The sequence below is a fragment of the Rhagoletis zephyria genome, unplaced genomic scaffold, assembly GCF_001687245.7.
Source record: "Rhagoletis zephyria isolate East Lansing unplaced genomic scaffold, Rhagoletis_zephyria_1.1 Rzeph_scaffold_01898, whole genome shotgun sequence".
Taxonomy (NCBI): domain Eukaryota; kingdom Metazoa; phylum Arthropoda; class Insecta; order Diptera; family Tephritidae; genus Rhagoletis; species Rhagoletis zephyria.
In genome coordinates, this window is record NW_016158982.1 from 51,279 (window position 1) to 71,492 (window position 20,214).

The 20,214-nt window shown below is 33.1% G+C and overlaps 2 protein-coding genes across 2 annotated transcripts; one reads left to right on the forward strand and one right to left on the reverse strand.

The window, feature by feature from the left end:
• Positions 1–6,663: 6,663 nt before the first annotated feature.
• yellow-g (L-dopachrome tautomerase yellow-g) lies at positions 6,664–16,779 on the forward strand. The gene is made up of 4 exons (XM_017619553.1): positions 6,664–7,260; positions 15,249–15,445; positions 15,523–15,937; positions 16,562–16,779. Exons 1-4 carry the CDS (start codon positions 6,664–6,666, stop codon positions 16,688–16,690), a joined length of 1,338 nt encoding a protein of 445 aa, XP_017475042.1. The 3' UTR covers positions 16,691–16,779.
• Positions 16,780–18,427: 1,648 nt separating this feature from the next.
• On the reverse strand, positions 18,428–18,989 carry LOC108365512 (uncharacterized). Its single transcript, XM_017619554.1, has 2 exons — positions 18,954–18,989; positions 18,428–18,835 (listed from the first exon to the last, which is right to left on the reverse strand). Exons 1-2 carry the CDS (start codon positions 18,987–18,989, stop codon positions 18,428–18,430), a joined length of 444 nt encoding a protein of 147 aa, XP_017475043.1.
• Positions 18,990–20,214: the final 1,225 nt, after the last annotated feature.

Consider the following 20,214-nt stretch of genomic DNA (forward strand, 5'->3'; position numbering starts at 1 on the left):
AAAAGACTGTTACAAGCAGTGTGATAGCCACAAGGTACTGAAGAGAGGATTAAGACCTTAAATCCGTCCTTGAATAATAAAAATATTTGGCACTTATTCAATATACTATTGTTTGATCGAGCTTCTCCTCCGACTTGTGGCGTACGCCTTGATGTTGTCACACACGGCCTTTAGTGTACTCAAAATCATAAAAAAAAACCGTTGCTTTGTGTCTATAGGGATATACGGACGAAAATTGAGTAATCTTTAGGAGAAGCGAGAAAAGAGACTTTCAAAGCACTTCTGGCACGAAACACAAAAAATACTAAGCTACCTACACATGTACATATGTAGTTCTAGCCCACTTTTGGCTTTTCACGTCAATATTGCTCTGGATTGTCTGGATTTTCGGCTCTATTCGGTATCAGTGACAAATTCTTTTCAAAGTTTGTTTTTGCGGAAAAATATATGAAAAATTTAAAATTTGTCATTTACAAACTTTTGCCACGGATACAGAATTGGGCTATTAGTTCAAAGCATCTCATGTCAATTTATGTAGACCCCGCAGAAACGAAGAGAGGCAGAAACAATAAGCGCTTCGGAAATCCAAAGCCATGGACAGTTTTGTTGAATCGAGTGCGTTTATGACGACTGGGCATCAGTCCCGAGCGGGAAATGTGGATCCACTGCTCGCATAAGTCAGTTTGTTGAAGAGTGTTCTCTGAGAGCAGGACGCGAGTCGAGTGGCGAATACATTGGCTGTCAGTTCTGACTGCAGATTTCTTGCTACGCAGAGGCGGGTAGGCATAAGATTGGCTGCAACAAGATAGTCGTCAGAGTCAATGTTTTGGCTCGGATGTAATCGGACGTTTGGACGTTGTCCACGCTGGCTCGCTCCAAGCACTCTTAAAAGAGATCCCTGGGCGCGTCTTTCTTCTCTTCAGCCTTTTTTGGGACCAGATCTATCAGGGGGAACTCCTCGTAGGGGTAGTGAGCGATGCCAATCTTTCTTCTTTGGTGTGAATTTTCTTTTTAATTGCCAAACAGGTCTAAGTGCGCCACTTGCCCTACTAAGGAACTTAGCAGTTACCGAAACGTAACGCGGCCTAGCTATTAATTCCAATAAGCCTTTAATTCTTATCTTTAATAATTAAAATACCCCAAACTACCAAGCAGCTCCAAGGCAAAAACCTTTTATAACCAAATCTCAGAGTAAGCAATAGCAATAACCATGACTACGCCTCTACACTTAAACAAACATTTACACCGCCACTACACTACATGTCAATCGCTGTTGCGATAGACTCGATTAGGGTGCCGCTGAATAAAGTCAATGACATAAACCATAAAAATAACAGCGCCGCGCTATCAGTTTACGCGTTGCAGGTGATTCAGCGATGTCGTCTGGTGTAATATGAGATAGGCTGCTGAGTTGCTTGATTGCTTGGCTGCTACATACATTCTATTCTTATGTACATATGTTGCATCACACTGTGCGGTTATTTGCCAACAGCATTTTGCTACGAAATTGCCTTTAAGAGAGATATTTCTTCTACGATTTCGTCTGCATGGCTTTTTTTTTTTAATAAAATCGCTACATAACCCCGTCACATACATAAGTACATGATATTGTACCAGTGTTTGTATGGAGGCACATGAATTCATATCGCCTCTCATAGGTGATATCTGTCCCAGAATTGTCAGCCAATAAGGCTATGAGTAAGAATGAAAATGTTCGATGAAAATATTTTATTGCTTAAAATACATGATAGCACCGTTTGACAAAATTCAAGTTTTTTTAGAGATAAAGAAGTACCCATATTTTGTCGTTTTTCTAAATCAAGTCTTTTACGGTTTCAATGGGGAAACGGAACCCTTTACAACCCCTATGCTGATTATATGTTTGTATAGTTTAAGTATAGGATTACTCTTTGAGTTAAGATATACGGATCAAAATGAGAAATTCACATATTAATAGGGTGTTCGGTTATTCGCCTTTTTTCTAAAACCGATTTTCGAGCTATTCGGAAAATTGCAATTTTAAATAAAAACCGGTTCCCTATTTTTGAAAATAAAAATCGCTCAAAAATTCACGTTTGATCTCATTTTAATTGTTTTTATTGCCTTATGCAATTTTATGCCTTTTTTCGGATTTTAGTTGTGATTTTACCGCCGTAGCCGAGTGCTTAGATGTGCCTACTCGGTAAGTCCATGGTTCAATTTCTGGTCCCATTAACAACAAAACAGGCAAACCTCAAACTGTGCTTCTTCAGAGCTGGAGTAAAATTGTAGATCTCTCCATTTAGGGGCTTCCCGTTAATTGGAAAAAGCCTTGAAACACTCAAAACTTTTATAAAGAGGTCAAAATTTGTATAAAATGAAAAAACCCGGTTTGTTCGATAAAAAAAATCGGTTTATTCGATATTCGAAAAATCAGGATTTCACGAACACTGCATATACATAGATATCCAAAAAAAAAAAACCGGTTATAACCGGTTTGGAAAAACCGAGTCAATCACCCTACCAATTATATATGTATATAAACACCTTAGTGGAGGATCGACTTATCTCCGCAGCCAGTTCGAAAACGTCGTACCTCAAAAAACCTTTTCAAAAACGCCCTATTTTAGAATATTATTGAAAAACGCCCCATCTCAGAAAACTTTTCAAGAACACCCTATTTTAGAATTCGGTTCAAAAACGCCCTATTTCAGCTGTCGATTCAAAAACGCCCTATCTCAACATATTTTCAATAAGGTTGTTCACACTTACTTGGTTATCAGGTTATCTGGTTAAAAATTACTATTCTGTAGTGTATTTTATTGTTTTAAAGTGAATAAAAAATATACCCACATAACCAGATAACCTGATAACCAAACAAGTGTGAACCACCTCAATATAGTTTCAGTTGAGATAAGGCCTTTTTAACTAAATTCTGAGATAGGACGCTTTTGAAAAGTTTTCTGAGATAGGGCTTTTTCGAACAGGCCAGGCCGATCTTCCAATCAGGTGTCGACATGTAAACTTTTAAACAAAAAATTACTCACACATTTTGAATTTTCCAAATTTTGACTTTAGTTTTGTTATTATCCACCACTGCATCCGCCATTTAAAATTTTTGCAAACTAATTTCAGTTTTGTAATCGACGACTCAAAGAACTTTCGGACGCCAAGTTTCAAAAACATGATTTTTTTTTAATTTTTTTTTTTAAATATATCCGCCATATTGCCTTCACCATTTGAATTTTTAAAAACTTATTTCAGTTTTTTAATCAGCGATTCAAAGAACCTTTGAATAACAAATTTCAGAAAATTCTTAAATTTTTTGAAATCCATCTGCAATATTAGATAGATCCGCCATTTTTAATTTTTGAAAACTAATGTCAGTTTTTTAAGCAACGACTCAGAGAACCCTCAAATATCAAACTTCATAAAAATCTGAACAATTTTTAAAAAACCATCCGCCATTTTGAATTTTTCAGCTATACAATCAGCGACTCAAAACACTTTTAAATATCAAGTTTCATAAAAATCTGAAATTTTTTAAAAGTCCATCCGTCATAACAGAAAGATCCGCTATTTGTAATCAGAAACCCCAAAAACGCTTGCATACGAAGTTTAATAAAGCAAACAATATTAATATTCTATTGACCGATTCAGCATAAGAGTTGTCTAGGAAAACAGCAAAATACCGGTACTTTTTTTTGTCTCTACTTTTCGAAAATGCTTCAATATTTCATGGGTGAAAAATAGTGTCGGACAGTGTAATACATACGAGAATTATGGGACATTCTTGCCTTATCAACGTTTCGCTTACATTGTTGTCGTTTTTTTGTTATCAAAAATACTTCAAATTGATGGAATCAGCATGTAGATGTGTACGTATGTCGTCAACTTTTTCTCAAAAATATAACATTTTAACTTCAAATTGTCTACTGTTGGCATAGTTGATACTGCAATAATTTTCATTTTTTTTTGTTCGTAAAATCCATATGCCAGAGCATTGCTCAAACTGCAGCATTCGGAGAAAACAAGTGCATTATTCTTGTTTGACAAGCAAATAGAAAACTTAAGTTGTTGTGCATTCAAACGCCGCACGGTATGCTATGAGCTGAGGCTGATGATTGCATAAATACATACATATGTACATACATACATATGTACATATGTTGCCTGCACGTTGCAAGTCTGCGCATAGGAGTGCAATTTCCTTCTTTCTCTCAACACACATACACATTCAAATGTGCACATGTACATAAGCAAGTTGTGTATGACCGGAAGGTAAACAAGATATTGCAAACAAATTTTTTTATTGCACCTTCACCGGGCAGAGTGACAACGTGTTTTGGTCAATGGCACCCAGCCGGCACGTACATACTGGGGTCAGGTGTATTCAATGGCGTTATAGTGTGACACTACGTAGTACATTTGTATGTATGTATGTACGTTTGATTTTTATTGCATTCGTCTACCGCATTTGGAAGCTGCTGTGCCATTGTAAACATACTCTGCTTGTTCTGCCATAGATGGATGGATGGCTTGTTATTTGATGTTGTCGCATGGCGGTGATATGTGCTATTTGCGAAAATAAATCTGCACAATAATTTTTTTATACCGTAGTTGAATTTGATACATTTGTTGGCGAAAAATTTAAATTGATTTGTCAAGTTATAAAATGGAAAATTTACATTTGTTAGCTTAGCACATACATACATACGTGACACAAAAAGCATTTTATTTATATGAGTAGCGCATTAATGGGAGACATAGAATAAGACTCGTAACTTAATTGGAATCGAATGTTTTGGAAAATTAGTAGCGCAATAGCTTAACTTAAATCTATTCATATTAAATTGATGCTGATGACTTGAACTGTATCAAATGTGGTTCTACATTTTCACCATTTAAACATGTGCGTGTATGTAAATTAGAGGACCTCGCCAAAAGTCGCGTTTTTTCCACTGGAATTATAAAATTTATTATTTACATATAAAGACACCAGCCAAAATATTTTTGAAAAATATTGAGATGAAAATATCTCGAGTTTTTATTAACAAGTTTTTTTTTGATTTTTTCAAAACTTTACCCCTTATAATAGGAGAGTCTGCATTATGGTAACGGACTCGGTTTTCCCAAAACGGTTTTTCCAGTACCGAGTAAACCGGATTTTTCAATCGAGCGAGCCGGCGGTTCACCTAGTATATTTAGTCAAAGAGCCAGTAAATGCTAGGCAAGAGGTAAATCAGTTCTCAGGGTAAAAATGAGGTGTAACAAATACCTAAGTACAAAAGGCACCTGGGAGCCACTTTGCCCATCTCTGATCTAAATATAACATAGTCTAAAAATTCGAAATATTTACATAATTTATTAAAAATGAAACTAACAAACTAAATGTATAGAACACATTTAGTAATTAACCGACTTAAAAGTAGGGGAGGTTATCAATTCGACAGAATATATATATATATTTTTTTCATATATACGTTATAACTTTAGACCACTTGAACCGATTTCGATAAGCCTTTTTTACTGGAAAGGTGTGATCTCAATGGCGGTCCCATACTAATTTAGTTTAGATACGGTAATTGCGTCATGAAAAAATTAACAGTGTTCATAAAATTTGTATATTAGAAGCGAAGTCGATTGTGGTTTTTGCTTAAAAATTACTTGTTTCATATCTGAATATTATAATTTTTTTTCCCATATTTCCTTAGATATTATTTTGCCTTACTGATTTCTAAGTTAAAGCTATACCTTCCTTAATATTTTATATGATTTCTGACTAACAGTAAGTGTTACTGTAAGCAAATATGTAGAATAAAACCGTTTTATCCAGCTTTATTCTTAATTTTAGAATAGGGAACCGGTTTTTTTCAAATAGCCATTTTTCGAATAACTCGAAACCCGGTTTCCGAAAAAAGTGAATAATCGAATACCCATGAAAATGTTTGTATATTTTACCAGCGAAATCGAAATAACTCACATAAATATATATATATATATATATGGGCGATTCCAGCGAAATGTCCACCGCGTAAAAAAATTAAAAGTCTTATATCTAACTTTTTTACAGGCCTATTTGGCTGCTTTTTATAATATATACTGGCTATGAAAAATGTTTGCCAAAAATCCTTTTTGTCGGGCAAATAAAAAATAATAATTAGGTCTCTGCTGTCTGGGTTTTGGTTGATTTTGAACAACCACTTTTAAAGTAGAGACCTCTTCTTCGCATAATAAAGACCAAAAAAAAATCTGCGTTATGAATCATACATTTTCATCAAAACTAACCACGGTGCAATGTGATGTATTGAAATAAAGTCACATATTATGCAACGTTAAAAAATGGCAAAGAAAGAATTAAAGAGAAATTCTTAAAACAAACATTCGGAAAATGCGTGCACCCAGCAGCATTCGCTCGAATGCTCGAATAGCAAACACTTTCCAAGCACGAAACACTATAAATGCACCATTTATGATGGCGCTGCTGGCAGTTCCAGTGAATAAACAAGACGAAGCTGCAAATTCATGCAAAAAAGCTTTAATAAAAAGCATCTCAATACGTAGTGCATAAACATTGGATATAAATAACCCTCAGTAAGGATCGTAGTGCTAATTTAAATCACAACAACAACAACAATCAATCTATATAACTACGAAAATTACACCCGCACGCGACACAACAAAATGCAACTGCAATACGCCATCGCCAGCGCCACCGCCACCCACCACCCACAACACTCAAACACCCGGCGGCTGCTGCTGCTTACCACCACCATCACTTTTATTGTCGCCACACTGCTGCCCACCCACACACTAGCCGCCTACAATAGCGACCTGTCCGATAACACTGCTGACGTAACCGAATCAACTGAAAATGACAGCTATGCCGGCAACAGTTACGCCAGCAACGGCAACAGCAACAGCAACAAGTACAGCAACAGCGGCAGCAGGAAATGCGACAAAAACCCACTGGCTGCACTCACCTTCCAGCTAAGTGGCAACAATCTGCGCTGGCCTTGCGAATCGACCAAGAACATTTACGTACAATCTGGCCGTTATGTGCCGCGCAATGTGATCGTGACGCGCGCTCAGCTGCAACGTGATGACGCTTTCGTCGCATTGCCACGCTACAAACAGGGTGTGCCATTCACATTGGGACGCGTACAACTGAAGAAGGGCGAATGTGTGGCGAAGATAGCGCCCTATCCATGCTGGGCCATTCAAGAGGAGGGCAATTGTCAGGCATTGCAGTCTGTCGTCGATATCGTTGTGGATGCGAATGTAAGTGCATATGCCATTTAGTGCCGCGCAGGCTGTGGCGTCGAGTGTAACAAAATGCAAGAGCATACATAGTAGCTCTGTGGAGCATTGCGTTGCACGACGACGCCTGGTCCTGTGGGGCGCTTTGGTAATAAATCTAGTTAGTTATCTAATCTAGCATATTTAGTGAATATTTAATTTATAGCAAATAACTACGGACGTGTACGTTTGTGTGTGCGTGTTTGCTTGCTTGCTATTGCGCGTTAGTGTGTGCTAATGTTAGTGCGCTGGTGTTTGTGTTTGTGCTACCAATATTAAATTATGTGTTGTCGCCTTGACAGTGCAGACAAGGTCACTGCCAATGGCATTGTGTGTGTGTGTGGGGGGGTGGCGAGGGTCACAACATGTTGGACAAGACATAGATACAATGCGATATCATCTGACATCGCAACTGACATTACAATTGCAAAGTTTTTGCTTTGCCGCTGCTTAAGCCCATGGTAAATGCGAAAAATGCCCAGCTACATACTAGCAAAAACAAAACGGAAAAATAGTACATAGAGCGAGAATTAGTTTATTTAATGCAAAAAGGTCTGATGCGCCGCCTGTCACAGAGGGACGCTCTTATCGCTGCCGACCGTCGTATGTATTGTATGTAGTGGCCAAGAGGCATATGCTGCCATACTACTCGCATCCTCCGAGTGACTGTTATGAACAGAAAAAGGGACAAAAAGAATTTGCTTTGCATTTTATGCAAAAGTTGACTTTAATGTTTAACATAGAGAAAACTAGAAATACATATGTACATGAATCGCTAGCTTAGAGTGAAAAGTTGCCCAGTACACTTTTTATAAAAAATCAAAATGGATCGTTTCGAATTTTGTGTCGTTCATAAGTTTTTTTCCTCTCGTCTAAAATTTGTAAAAGGGGACTAAGCAAAGATTTCACTCTAAACTAGAAAAATATATTTGTGTCAATCCATGGAATTTGGTCTGAACTTTTCTTTTATCATATAACGAAATTCTGACAAAGGAAAGAAAATAAAAATTAAATTTTTGAAAGTTCAAAATTTCACATTTTCCGGGATCGGGCAATTCAAATTATTATAGTTACAAAAATAATCTTGGTCGCTTTGTAAAGAGGATATTTCCGACTCTATAAAAAAGACACTTAAAAAATCCAACAATTTAAAAATTACAGAGTTTGGAAGTTAAAAGATCGTTTAAGCAATAACTTGTAAAAAATATTTTCTACATTTTTTATACAATACCTCTAACTGATGTAAAAAATGCTAAAATTTTAAGATCGGGGTTTTTAAAGATATGAAATTTGAACTTTGAAAAAAAATGTATTGCAAAATCTAAATTAAAAATAAAAATAAATTTAAATTTAACTAATATTTTTCAACATAACTTTTTATATTTTGCAAAACCCCATTTTCGAAATTCAATCATTTTTATCTTTAAAAAAAAAGACCTTGGATGTTTTATGATCAGTGTGAGGTATTGTATAAAAAAAATTAAGTCAAAAATGTTAGATGTTTTTGCTTTTAAAATTTTTTAGTTTCATAATCTCTATTTTTTATTTTTCGTTTATATATTTTCTCTTTATGTCCGTAAAAACCAGCTTTAAAACGAGACCGGAACCATTTTTTACTAGAGTCTTTTCTTAGGTATTGAAAAAAGAAACTTACAAAATTACGGAAATTTTGAAGTTTAAATTTTTGCATAACTTTCAATAAAAAAATTTAGTTTTGTTGCCATCAGTTTATAGAATATATCTTTGTATACTAAGTAATAGATCAGACTAGCCTGAAAGTGTACAAAACAAAAACTTATTTTGTTTTTCCTTGGCAGAATTTTGTTTACATGATAAAAGACAATTTCAGGCCAAAATTCATGCAAATTAAAAATGGTATATCCTAACCATTGGTCGATTTAACATGGCTTGGCCCATTTACGTGTACAATAAATATATTTGTGTAAATCAGAGTTCATACCGCGTTCGCCTTTTACAATAAAAAGCAAAACAATTTGTTTAAGCTTGATTTTATTTTTTATTTTAAGCTAAAAGTACCGCTTAATTTATTTTGGTTTTCAAGAAAACGATAAAAGACAAAGTTTGTTTGATATTTTTTAAGAAGAAATCACCCCGTTTCTTTGTTTTTTTTTAACATTAAAAAAATTTTAGTTAAGATTTTTTTTTTTTGAACTGAAAATTTTCAACTAATCACGAAAGGGTCCGGAAAATTTCGAAAAAGTCCCAAAATATGCCAAAAAGCCCGAAATAAATAAAACAGAAAATTCATTAATCTCCCGAATAATAATTCCGAAAAGTTCAGAAAAAATCCCGAAGGATTGCCAAAAAAAAAGGTAAAGAATCCCGAAAAGTCCCAAAACTTGAGAAGAGTCTCGATAAATCCATAAGATACCGAAAACTTCAAAAAAGTGAAACACGAAGAATCCCGAATGTCCTAAAAAAATTGTATAAAATCCCTAAAAATGCGAAACTCGAAGCATACCTAAATTTTCGGGAAAAATGCAGAAAAATGTCGTAATGTTCCGAAAAAATGTCACCAAAAAAATCCGAAGATCACCAAAAATAAAAAATTCCGAAAAAATCCAGAAAAAATCCAAGCAAAATATCTAGTGTTGCCGAAAACCCCACGAAGCACAAAAAATCAGCAAAGAATCCCGGAAGGTTAAAAAAAAATTCTAAATCCCGAAATCAGAATCACGAAAAATGTGCAGAAACGTCTAGAAAAGATCGCTTAATCTCGCAAAAAAAACAAAATCCAAAAATCTTGTAAGAAATAAAATGCGAATAATTCCAAAATGTTGCGCAAAAATTTTACCAAACCCCAGGCTCGAAATCCCAAAAAAATGCAGAGGAGACCCGAAAAATCCCTTAATTTCGCGAAAAAATTTAGTACAAAAATTCCGAAAAATCACGATAGTTCCCGGAAAACTCCCTAACATGCTGAAGAATCCCGAGGACTAAAACATAAATAATGTCAACAGGTACCCAAAAAAATCTTGAAAAATCTTTAAAAATTTCGAAAACGCCTGAAAATCACGCAACCTATATACATTTAAATATAGCTGTACCGATATATGTATGTATGTACATACATACCTAATATTATTTATGACATGCCAAAAAATATGCCGATGATTTTTTTTTTTTGTTAACAAATGAAATCTAAATTAATAGATAGTCAATGCTTGTCAGATCCTCAAATAAAAGAAAACAACAAACCAAAACAGTATTTAGTTAGCTAACAAAACATACTCAAACTCTCTTAATACGAGTATATTGACATTTAAATCCACTTGCGGCATTCAATGGGCCAAAAAAGCACAATTTGGAGTAGAAATTGTCATATCAACTAAAAGAAATTTAAAGCCACACAATCATTTGCAACTGACACGTTTCACGGTTACTGCGTCAACGTGTTAACATACATTCATACACATATATATCGTACTATTTGTACTATGTACACAGATACTATTTATTTTATATAGAGCAGCGTTAAAGTGAGCGCAGTAAGAAGTAAAACCAAATATGTATGTAATGCAATGAAGTTCAATATGATGAGTATGATACGGAGAAGAATGTCTCAGAAAACAAAACAAAAAAATTTCAAGAAGAAAAATTGGTATGCTTCTATACTACTTACATGTATGTACGTATGGGCATTAGGGTGGTCCAAAATAAGAAAAGTCAGAATTGTAATGCTCTCACCCCCTAAAATTTTTTGTTTCCAAAAAAAGTACACACCTATTTTTGTATTACTTATTAGTAAATATTATTTTCAATTTCTAAACAAGTGGCAACCCTCTTCAAATATATTTTAGAAACAAATCTTACTAAATCTCTTCCGTTTGATATGCACAGTAAAATATTTCCTTTGACTTGTTAATTAATTCCATCTTGAACTTCCGAACAGGTGGCAATCCTCGTCAAAAATATGTTAAAAATGGAGATTTCTTAGACCTCTCGTTGATTTTATTGTCATATAAAATACTGTATTTATATTAAATTTATTAAATTGATATTGAACTCAAAAACCGGTGGCAACCCTCTTAAAAATCATTTTCAAAATAAAGCTTTCTTAAATCTCTCCCGTTTGGTAATCAGATAAAAATATTTCATTTAACTTCTTTATTAAATAGACTTTCTCATTTTGAACAGATGGCAACACTCTTCCAATTTATTTCGAAATAAATCATTTTAGTATTATTTTCGTTTTTCACCCACAATGTTGTAATATTTTATTTAGCCTATTAAAAAATTGATTTTAACTTTTGAGAATGGTGGCAACTCTCGCCAAAAAATATGCTATATACGTTAAGCCAGGTTACAAGTAATAGAATTTTAGTTTTTTTTTATAATAATATAGTTTATTCTTTAACAAAATCGTTTATACTTAGTTCGATTTCTTAAAAAAATTTAATTTTAATACACTAAAGAGAAATTTTGAAATAGGTATTTTTGGCAATTTTTTTTTTTTTGTTAAAGATGTCGCTAATTTTCTCCATACGAAATTCGTCTTGTATGCAGTGTTGCCAGGTTGACGATTTGGTCGGCATTTTGAAGAGTTTTTTTTTGCCATGACGATCTGACAATTTTTGTGACCCATTGACGATGTGTACTGGGACATATATTTCATTGAGCGAAGAAAATTATAAATAAGTTTTTTAGCAAAGCTTGTAAAACTTAAAAAAAAAAACTAAAATGAAAATGTGATTTTATTGCAATTAAAAATATATTTGTTAAAATAATGCGAATTTTAAAATTTCGTAAAAGAGTTCAACTTTTTATTTTAACGTCTAGCAAACAGAAGCTAGAATAAAAAGAAGAAAAGAGCTTCCTGGTTGTGTTTATTAAAAATTTTCAATATTTTGACATTTTTTACAAGCAAATGATGATTTTTGAGAGCCACGCTCACTTCAATGACCTGGCAACACTGCTTGTATGTTCGATGAAAAGCCGGAAATTTTTGCGAAAGTTTGTTAATTTTTTTAAATATTGCAAAAAATTTTAAACTTTGTGTAATCAGTTTCGGTTTTTTGTAAAGACTTAACTAAACTTTTATAAAGAAAAAATAACAGAAATAATAGAAGAATAATAGAAAGTTTAGTTTGCAAATCACTTATTTGAGTATTTTAATCACGCCTGGCAATAAAACTGCGAAACGCAAAAATTTAAATCTTTATGCATTTAAATTTAATATGTTTATACATACATACGTATCCAAATGTAAATACGTATGTATGTACAAAGGTGCATATGCATGCACTCATAAGTAAATATATTACGCTGCAATAATATTTCCGCACACTGCAATTTTCAGAAAATTGTTGAGTGGGCGGGCGTGCGTGTTAATTTGCTGATCATTGACGGCGGCTACGCTGCACCATTTGGAAACGATGACAGTGACAATGGCAAGTGGAATTTTATGTTGACTTTTTGACCAAATGTTGGTATTGCGTGCTTAAACTAGTACCTCGCATGTGATTGCATGAAATAGTGGAATTTACGTAAAATAAAAAAAGTTTGTATTTTTGAAATCAAATTCATAAAATCATTTCATTAAATGTATCTGTTTAACTGCCACCAAATATATCCGATTATAAGCTTTATTGCGTACGCATGGAAATTATTTGCCAAAAATTTAATTAAAATTTAGTTATACGCATAGAAATCATTGGGCAAACAAACAACGGTTTCTATAGTTGATTGAAATGTGAGCGTTATTAAATTTCGTAGATAACTTATGCTTCTGGATACACATACAATTTGAAGGAAATAATAACTTTTTTTAATACAACCTCTGTATTAAGAAGAAGAATTATTGAAATGATTGACAGTAATATTTATAACAAAGTGAGGTCTTTATATATGGAATATCTTATATTTACATATGTATGTATGTTTGTGGGTCAATTCATATCAAATCGATGAATATTTGGAATCGATAATTTTTGGTTTGAATGAATTTTGGTCAGAACTTTTCTTTTATCATACAAAGAAGTTCTGCAAAAAGAATTGTTTTTCGAAAAAAATATTGCTTTTTCGAAATTTATTCAAAGTTTCCGGGATTTTGCAAGTTTATTTTTTGAATATTTCATAAATTATTATTTATTTATTTATTATTATTTTTTGTGATATCGTTTTCAAGTGATATTTAGGGTTATATAGAAAAAAAATCGAAAATTAAAAAATTTACAGAATTATGAAATTAATCATAAAAGCAAAAACATATAGAGACTTTAGGCTTTATTTTTTTGTACAATATCCCCAACTGTTCCTAAAAGATCCCGAAGCTTTCAAGAAGCTGTTTTTTTAAGATTTGAATTTTTGAACTTTGAAGGAAATTTTTTTTGCAAACTCTACATAAAGTCATGTAAAAATTTTTTTATTTAATATTATTTTAACCTCGAGTGCAATAATTTTTTCAAAGGACAATACTTCATATACTAAGAACTACTTTTTGAAAATTATCAGGATCTATTACGATCAGTTAGAGATATTGTATGAAAATCTGAATCAAAAATTTATGTAACTTTTTCATTTTACTGTAATTCATTTATTTTATTTTTTGAATATAACCTTTAGAACGAGACCAGAAATATTTTTTAACCACAAAAAAATTTTAAAGCACACGAAACAATCAGTATACTCACAGTGGGCCAAATATAGTAAAACTGTGTTTTTAGTTTTTCACTCTGACGTTAGGATTGTTTTCAAAGAAATGATTAATTCAAAAAATTATATAGAAAAATCAGTATAACATAGAAAAACAATATGGGTACCAAACGAAAGAAAAAATTCTGTAGAATTTAAAAATATTAAAGTTTAATTTTTTTTTGTTTACAGGGACGAAAAGGAATTGGTCGTGTGTATATTAGTCCTTAACATATAGTTAAGACAATAAATAAAATTGTAAATTTTGCAGGATATTCAAGGACAAAATTTTAAAAGTTCATTTTCCATACCCATTCGTCCTTATGCAACAAATTAAATCTTTATTGTACAAATTTTTTTCTTTTATTTGATACCCACATTGTTACTCTATATTCCACTGAATTTTTGAAATAATTTTATGAATAAATCATAATTTAGAAGTTTCAAAGTCCTTTTAAAAAATCCTATCGTCAGAGAAAAAAACTAAATACGCAGTTTTATAATATTTTGTCCATATTTTCGTGAATATACAGTGACGCAAACAAATGAGCACGTGTTAATTTTCTTCAAATATTCGTAATGTTTTACGAGCTAAATTTTTTTTTTTTTTATGTAAAAATATCATCTAAGCTTGAACCAAAATCGTGTAAATCACAGTTTCAAACTTTATACAAAATTTGGAAAAATCCAACAAATTTTCATCAAAATTTCAACTTTTTATTTTGAATTTTTAGAAAGTTTTTGGGTATGCCCATACAATTTTAATTTTATGATTTCTGAGAATTTTTTTTTGTGACGGATTTTTGCACTTTTTTCATATAAGTATGAATTTCTTATGAAATAGAACGCGGGAGACCGTCAGCAACAAAATTTCAAAATATCAACGCAAGTTTTTGTAAATTGCGCTTTTTATATTAAAAAACCCGAAAAAGTTGCCTCTAAAAAAAAATTCGCAAAAATCAACGCGATTTTTTAGCAGTAGTTTAGCAGGAGTTTTTGCAGTAGTTGTTCTAGCTGCGTGTAATCTAAGCGGACAATGTCCTGTAATAACTTCAGCCTCTCCGCTTTAGGTGAAGTAGAGGCCTTGTGCCGGGGGCATTAATGGTTGGCCAAAGTGTTCTGATAATATAAAAATTTGGCTCCTCCTCCTTTTCTTTACCAATTTCTATGAATCTTTTATTTAGTAGCAGTTTATATGCTAGAATAGAGATCCCAATCGTATCCCTGATGTCTTTGTTTTAGCCTTAAAATTCTCGGTTCCCTGCAGGCATTATTTTACAAAACTAATATGAAAATTTTAATTCTTTTAATTTCAGGGTCTTCTTTGGGCCTTGGACGTTGGTCTTGTAAATACGCTGGAGCAACCGATACGTCGCTGCGGTCCAAAGATCGTGGCAATCAACACTGCTGACAACAAAGTAGTAAAAAGCATAGATTTGAGTGATCTGGTGACTGCCGAATCTCGTTTGCAATTCATTGTGGTGGACTATTCAAAGGATAATAAGCCTTTTGTGTAAGTAATTGGGGCACAAACTTCTCTCAAATATTCTCCATAGATCTACAACCATTTTTTTTGCATCTTTCATATAGCTACGTTGCGGATGCGGGTGCGCGCAGCATACTTGTCTACGATATCTCTGACAGCAAATCGTATCGCATCGTTTTGCCCAAAGCCACTGCACCCACCACAGATGTGCTCTACATGGCACTTACAACCAGTTCAGAGGGTACTTCGACACTCTACTTTACCTACCTCAGCTCACCACGTTTGTACTCCATACGCGGTCAGTACTTGCGTGTTGGCCAGGGTGCCGGCTCGATTGTGGACGTAGGCGCTAAGCCTTATGGCAAGCAAATGGTACTACTCGGCGCAGATGGTGGCACGAATTTATTCTTCCGTTATAAGGGTGAGAATGATATTTACATGTGGAACTCGGAGACTTGCTTCAAGGCAGCCAATTTACAAGATGTACAACACGGTGGTGATTGTCGTCTGTCGACGCAGGTTAGTAAGAAAATAATAGTACTCAGTTATTTTAAGCCAAGATTTTTTATTTTCTAGTACATATTATTTTTTTATTCTATTTTAATTTCTTTTCTATTTAACTTTATTTTATTTTATTTTATTTATTTTTAATTTGTTGTATTTAATTTTGTTTTATTTTGGTTTGTTTCCCATTTTTTCTTTTCTACTTTATTTTATTTTATTTTATTTTATCTTATTTCATTTTATTTTCCTTTATTGTACTATATTTTTTTACAATATTTTATTTTGTTTTACTCTATTTTATTTTATTTTACTTTATTATATTTTATTTTTATTTTATTTTCCTTTATTTAACATATATGATTTTAAATTGTTTATTTTATTTTATTATTTTATATTATTTTATTTTGTTATATATTTTTTTAATATATTTTATTTCTTTTGTTTTATTTTGCTCTATATTATTTTATTTTATTTTACTTTATTTTATTTTATTTTATTTTATTTTATTTTATTTTATTTTATTTTATTTTATTTTATTTTATTTTATTTTATTTTATTTTATTTTATTTTTATTTTATTTTATTTTATTTTATTTTGTTTTGTTTTCGCTTCTTATATGTTATTTTATTTTATTTATAGGTGCTCCCAGGTCACAAACGCTTCATGTGGGCATTGGAGAGCAATTTCCATGATTTCATATCCGAGCGTACGGGCTGTAATGGCGCGTCGATCGTGTTGCATCCTGTTGTGCGCGAATGCGATGATTAAACCGCTGCGTTGGTGTATTAGATTTAAGTGATTTGTGTAAAAATGCGTAATTTTTTAGTAATAAGTTTTATATAAATGTGTACTATTTTTTATTTATGGTCAATTTTTTCTACTACTAATTTCTAGTTTCTGGTTCCTTTACTCCTTCCTTTCTGGTATTTCTACAAACTCCTTTTCTGACTACATTTTCATTTTATTACCTTTTTCTATTTCTTTTTTCTTAGTTGTCTCATATCATTCTTTACTTCCTTCCAAATTTTTTGTACTTGGGTAACATATTTTTCCTTCTACTATTTTTATTCTACTCCTTTTTTTATTTTTTTAATCCGGTTTCTATTTGTTTTCAACTCCTACTCTTTCACTAAATTATTTTTTCAAAATAAGTTTCACCAATTTTATGGTTTCTACTGCTTTTTATCTGGCTTGTATAGCAACAAATGCGTTCGTAATTTTACGGAAATTTGTAAACGAGTTTTGTATAAATGTGGTAATTTTTATCTACAACTATTTTTCAATACTTTTAACTTCTGGGTTATATTTTCTTCTACAATCTCTTGTCAAATTCTACCACTTTTATTCTACGTCTTTATAATTTATTCTAACTTTCCAACAGTTTTTTTTTGTAGCTTTTTACTGCAACCTCTTTTTAAAATCTACTACCTTTCTTCTTAGTCTTTATACTTTATTATGGATTCTAAATCTGGAAACTGTTTGGTACAGCGTTTTACTTTTCGTACATTTTTCTACTCCTATTTTTAATTTATACTACTTTTCTTTTCCTCCGCCTCATCGTTTAGCTCGAATTTTAACTTTCGCAACAGGTTTTGAATTTGTTTAACGAGTGCATAACTTTTCTACCACTTCCTTAAATTCAACTACCTACAACCGTTTACAATTCTAACTGTCACCAATGGCTTTGTGTTCGGACTTCTATTAAAACATTTACTTATTTTTAACTTTCTGCTACTGTCTTTGAGTATCTACATATTTTAGAACTTTGATTTTGCTACTGCCATTTAAGTATCAACTACTTTTCTTAAATTACTACTACTCTTTTATACTATGCCTTTTTGTTGAGATCCAGTTCCTACACATTTTTACCAAAAGTTTTAAATTTCGCACTTTCAGCTATTTTTTTTTGCTAAACTTTTCTAGATTTACTAAAGCATATACAAGCCTCGCACTTTCAGCTACTTCTCAATGTTTGCTACATTTTTCTAATTTTACTACACTTTTGTTTCTATTTTTCTTTTATAATCTATGCGCTTTTCTCATTTCCATTTTAAGGCTTTACTTCTTTTCCTGTAATTTAATTTAAATCTTTTGCTACTACATACTACTTTTTCCCCGACTACTTTTTTTCTTTAAAAAATATTTTTAACATTTTTTTTTTAATTCAACTTCTTCACTATTTTATTCTTCTTGAATTAGTTTCCAACTTATTTTATGACGTCTTCTACTTTTTACCTTTCCACTAACTTTTCAAATTTTCTACTACTTTCTTCACTTTTTCAGTTTCTATATTTCTACTCAATGCCATCACTTTTATCTGCCTTATTCTTCCTTATTTCTTCCTTGAATAACATTTTTTTAGACTATTATTGGTTTTGACACAAAAACAATGCTTTTTATTGAATAAAAATTCAACTGGAAATTCAGTTTTCATACCTACAAACCAAATGTGCTTTTATTTCTCTCCATTATTCATTATTATTTTTTTCACATTCGCTTCATCCTTCATGCGCACGCAGCTCCATCGAACGAGGTACCATCCGGACATTTAAATAGCACTGGCTGCAACCTCCCATCACTTCCACTAGCCTGACATGTATAGAATATGCGCGAATCGCCGGGCCAGGCGCCCTGATCACCCACGGCTGTGCACCGAAATGCGGGATCATAACAAACTACGTTAGAGGACAATGCACACGATTGCATTTGTACGGAGTAACGTTGACGTGAACCACATTTATAACGCGTATACGTGCCGCCACTTTGACATTTATAGTAGTTTTGACAATTGTATGGATCAGGAAAGTAGCCAGGTGTTTGACATTGGAAAATAGTAGTGGCAGCAGTAGATCCTTGACCTTTATGTCGGTGCCTCGCCTGTACGAAGGAGTGTGTGCAGGTGGCAAGCAGAAACTGGAGTAGAAATTTTAAGTGCACTTATGTAATGAGTGTATCCATTCATAAATAGTCGTACATGTTTGAAATATTTTTTAGGTATTTAAATACTTATTTTTATGAAAAAAATACATACCCATAGGCAGAGTGTTAAATATAAAGTATTGCGCATTTTTTACCGTGGGGGATCTGCGTGTATTTCAAACAAATTACAAAGTTTTACTAATGTTATTTATTTAAGCCAGACGCCAAGTACTTTCTTTTTAAAGTTTTTGGAATTCGCAATTCGTCTCCAATGTTACTTTTATCTCAACAAGAATACCAGATTAGCAAATCGCACAACTAGTACCTTTCGCTACTTAATTAATTTTGAAACATATCTATCTACCTACATTTGTACTCCCAATAGCGATAGACGCGATTACAGTGGTTCAAGGCTTCGCCGCGGAAGATACTGTGAAAACCGTGAAAACTACTGCTCTTAGAGAGCCAAGTACTAAAAAGTGGTATGCACTACGACTCAATGGATATATTGGGCTACTATTCAAAACACTTCGTCTCATCCTATATTTTTCAGAAAATTTAGTAAAGCTTGTGGGGATGCTCATTCTTTGGCCACATAGAGTCTTGAAACGGCTTCACACTCAAGGAATATGCTGAGACCCAAAGTCAAGGGAGTTTTTTAACTATATCCCTTACTTATACAGTTGTCTTCTTACTCGGCAGTTTGCTGGTAAGGATTTTTGTTATAAAGTGTAGTTTCTCTTTAGGGTGGTAAATTAGAAGTCTAGGTCTCTTCCGATTGTACACCCGAATAAGCTTTTGGTTTGGTGAAGTCCTGTGATGCTTCGCCAATGTCGTTCTGTCGGTCTCATTACCTACTGTAAGGAACAGCTTAAGCACTATATATAGAAGTTTAGGTCACTGCCTTCTTCGGCTAATCCGTCCGTCCGCTTCCTCGCGGTGTCCCCCTAGCTCTTGTAACCTGGTTCCCAAAGCAGTCGGATATCATTGTGTTCAAACAGAGCGTTAAATTTTTCAATGCACTCTATAACTAGAGAGGATTTAACCACTACACAGTCTTAAGTACCCCACCGCTTGAAAATTGTTCGTCAATAGTCCCATCCTGGGCTCAAAGATGCCTGCTTCATTACCTGATGGTGGTTTAGAGTTTTCATTGGAATTTTCGTAGATCTGGGCATCACAATGGGTCCATGGACGCCTAAGTATGTCCTTTTCCTGTACGGGATGAGGGCAGCCAGGATAACCTAACCTAGGTCTGGTTTAAAGAACCAGTATTAGACTGCGATACTTCAAAGTACGTAGCGACGTTGACAATGACCTCACTCAAAGTTATGTACATATATTCCTCGTACCTGAAAGAATTATTCTTCTAG

Coding starts and splice junctions, on each gene's coding strand:
- yellow-g (XM_017619553.1), top strand. CDS start 6,664: ATGCAACTGCAATACGCCATCGCCAGCGCCACCGCCACCCACCACCCA. Junction 7,261..15,248: donor ATATCGTTGTGGATGCGAAT/GTAAGTGCATAT, acceptor TTTTAATTTCAG/GGTCTTCTTTGGGCCTTGGA. Junction 15,446..15,522: donor AAGGATAATAAGCCTTTTGT/GTAAGTAATTGG, acceptor TCTTTCATATAG/CTACGTTGCGGATGCGGGTG.
- LOC108365512 (XM_017619554.1), bottom strand. CDS start 18,989: ATGCGCAATACTTTATATTTAACACTCTGCCTATGG. Junction 18,836..18,953: donor ATTTAACACTCTGCCTATGG/GTATGTATTTTT, acceptor TTTCTACTCCAG/TTTCTGCTTGCCACCTGCAC.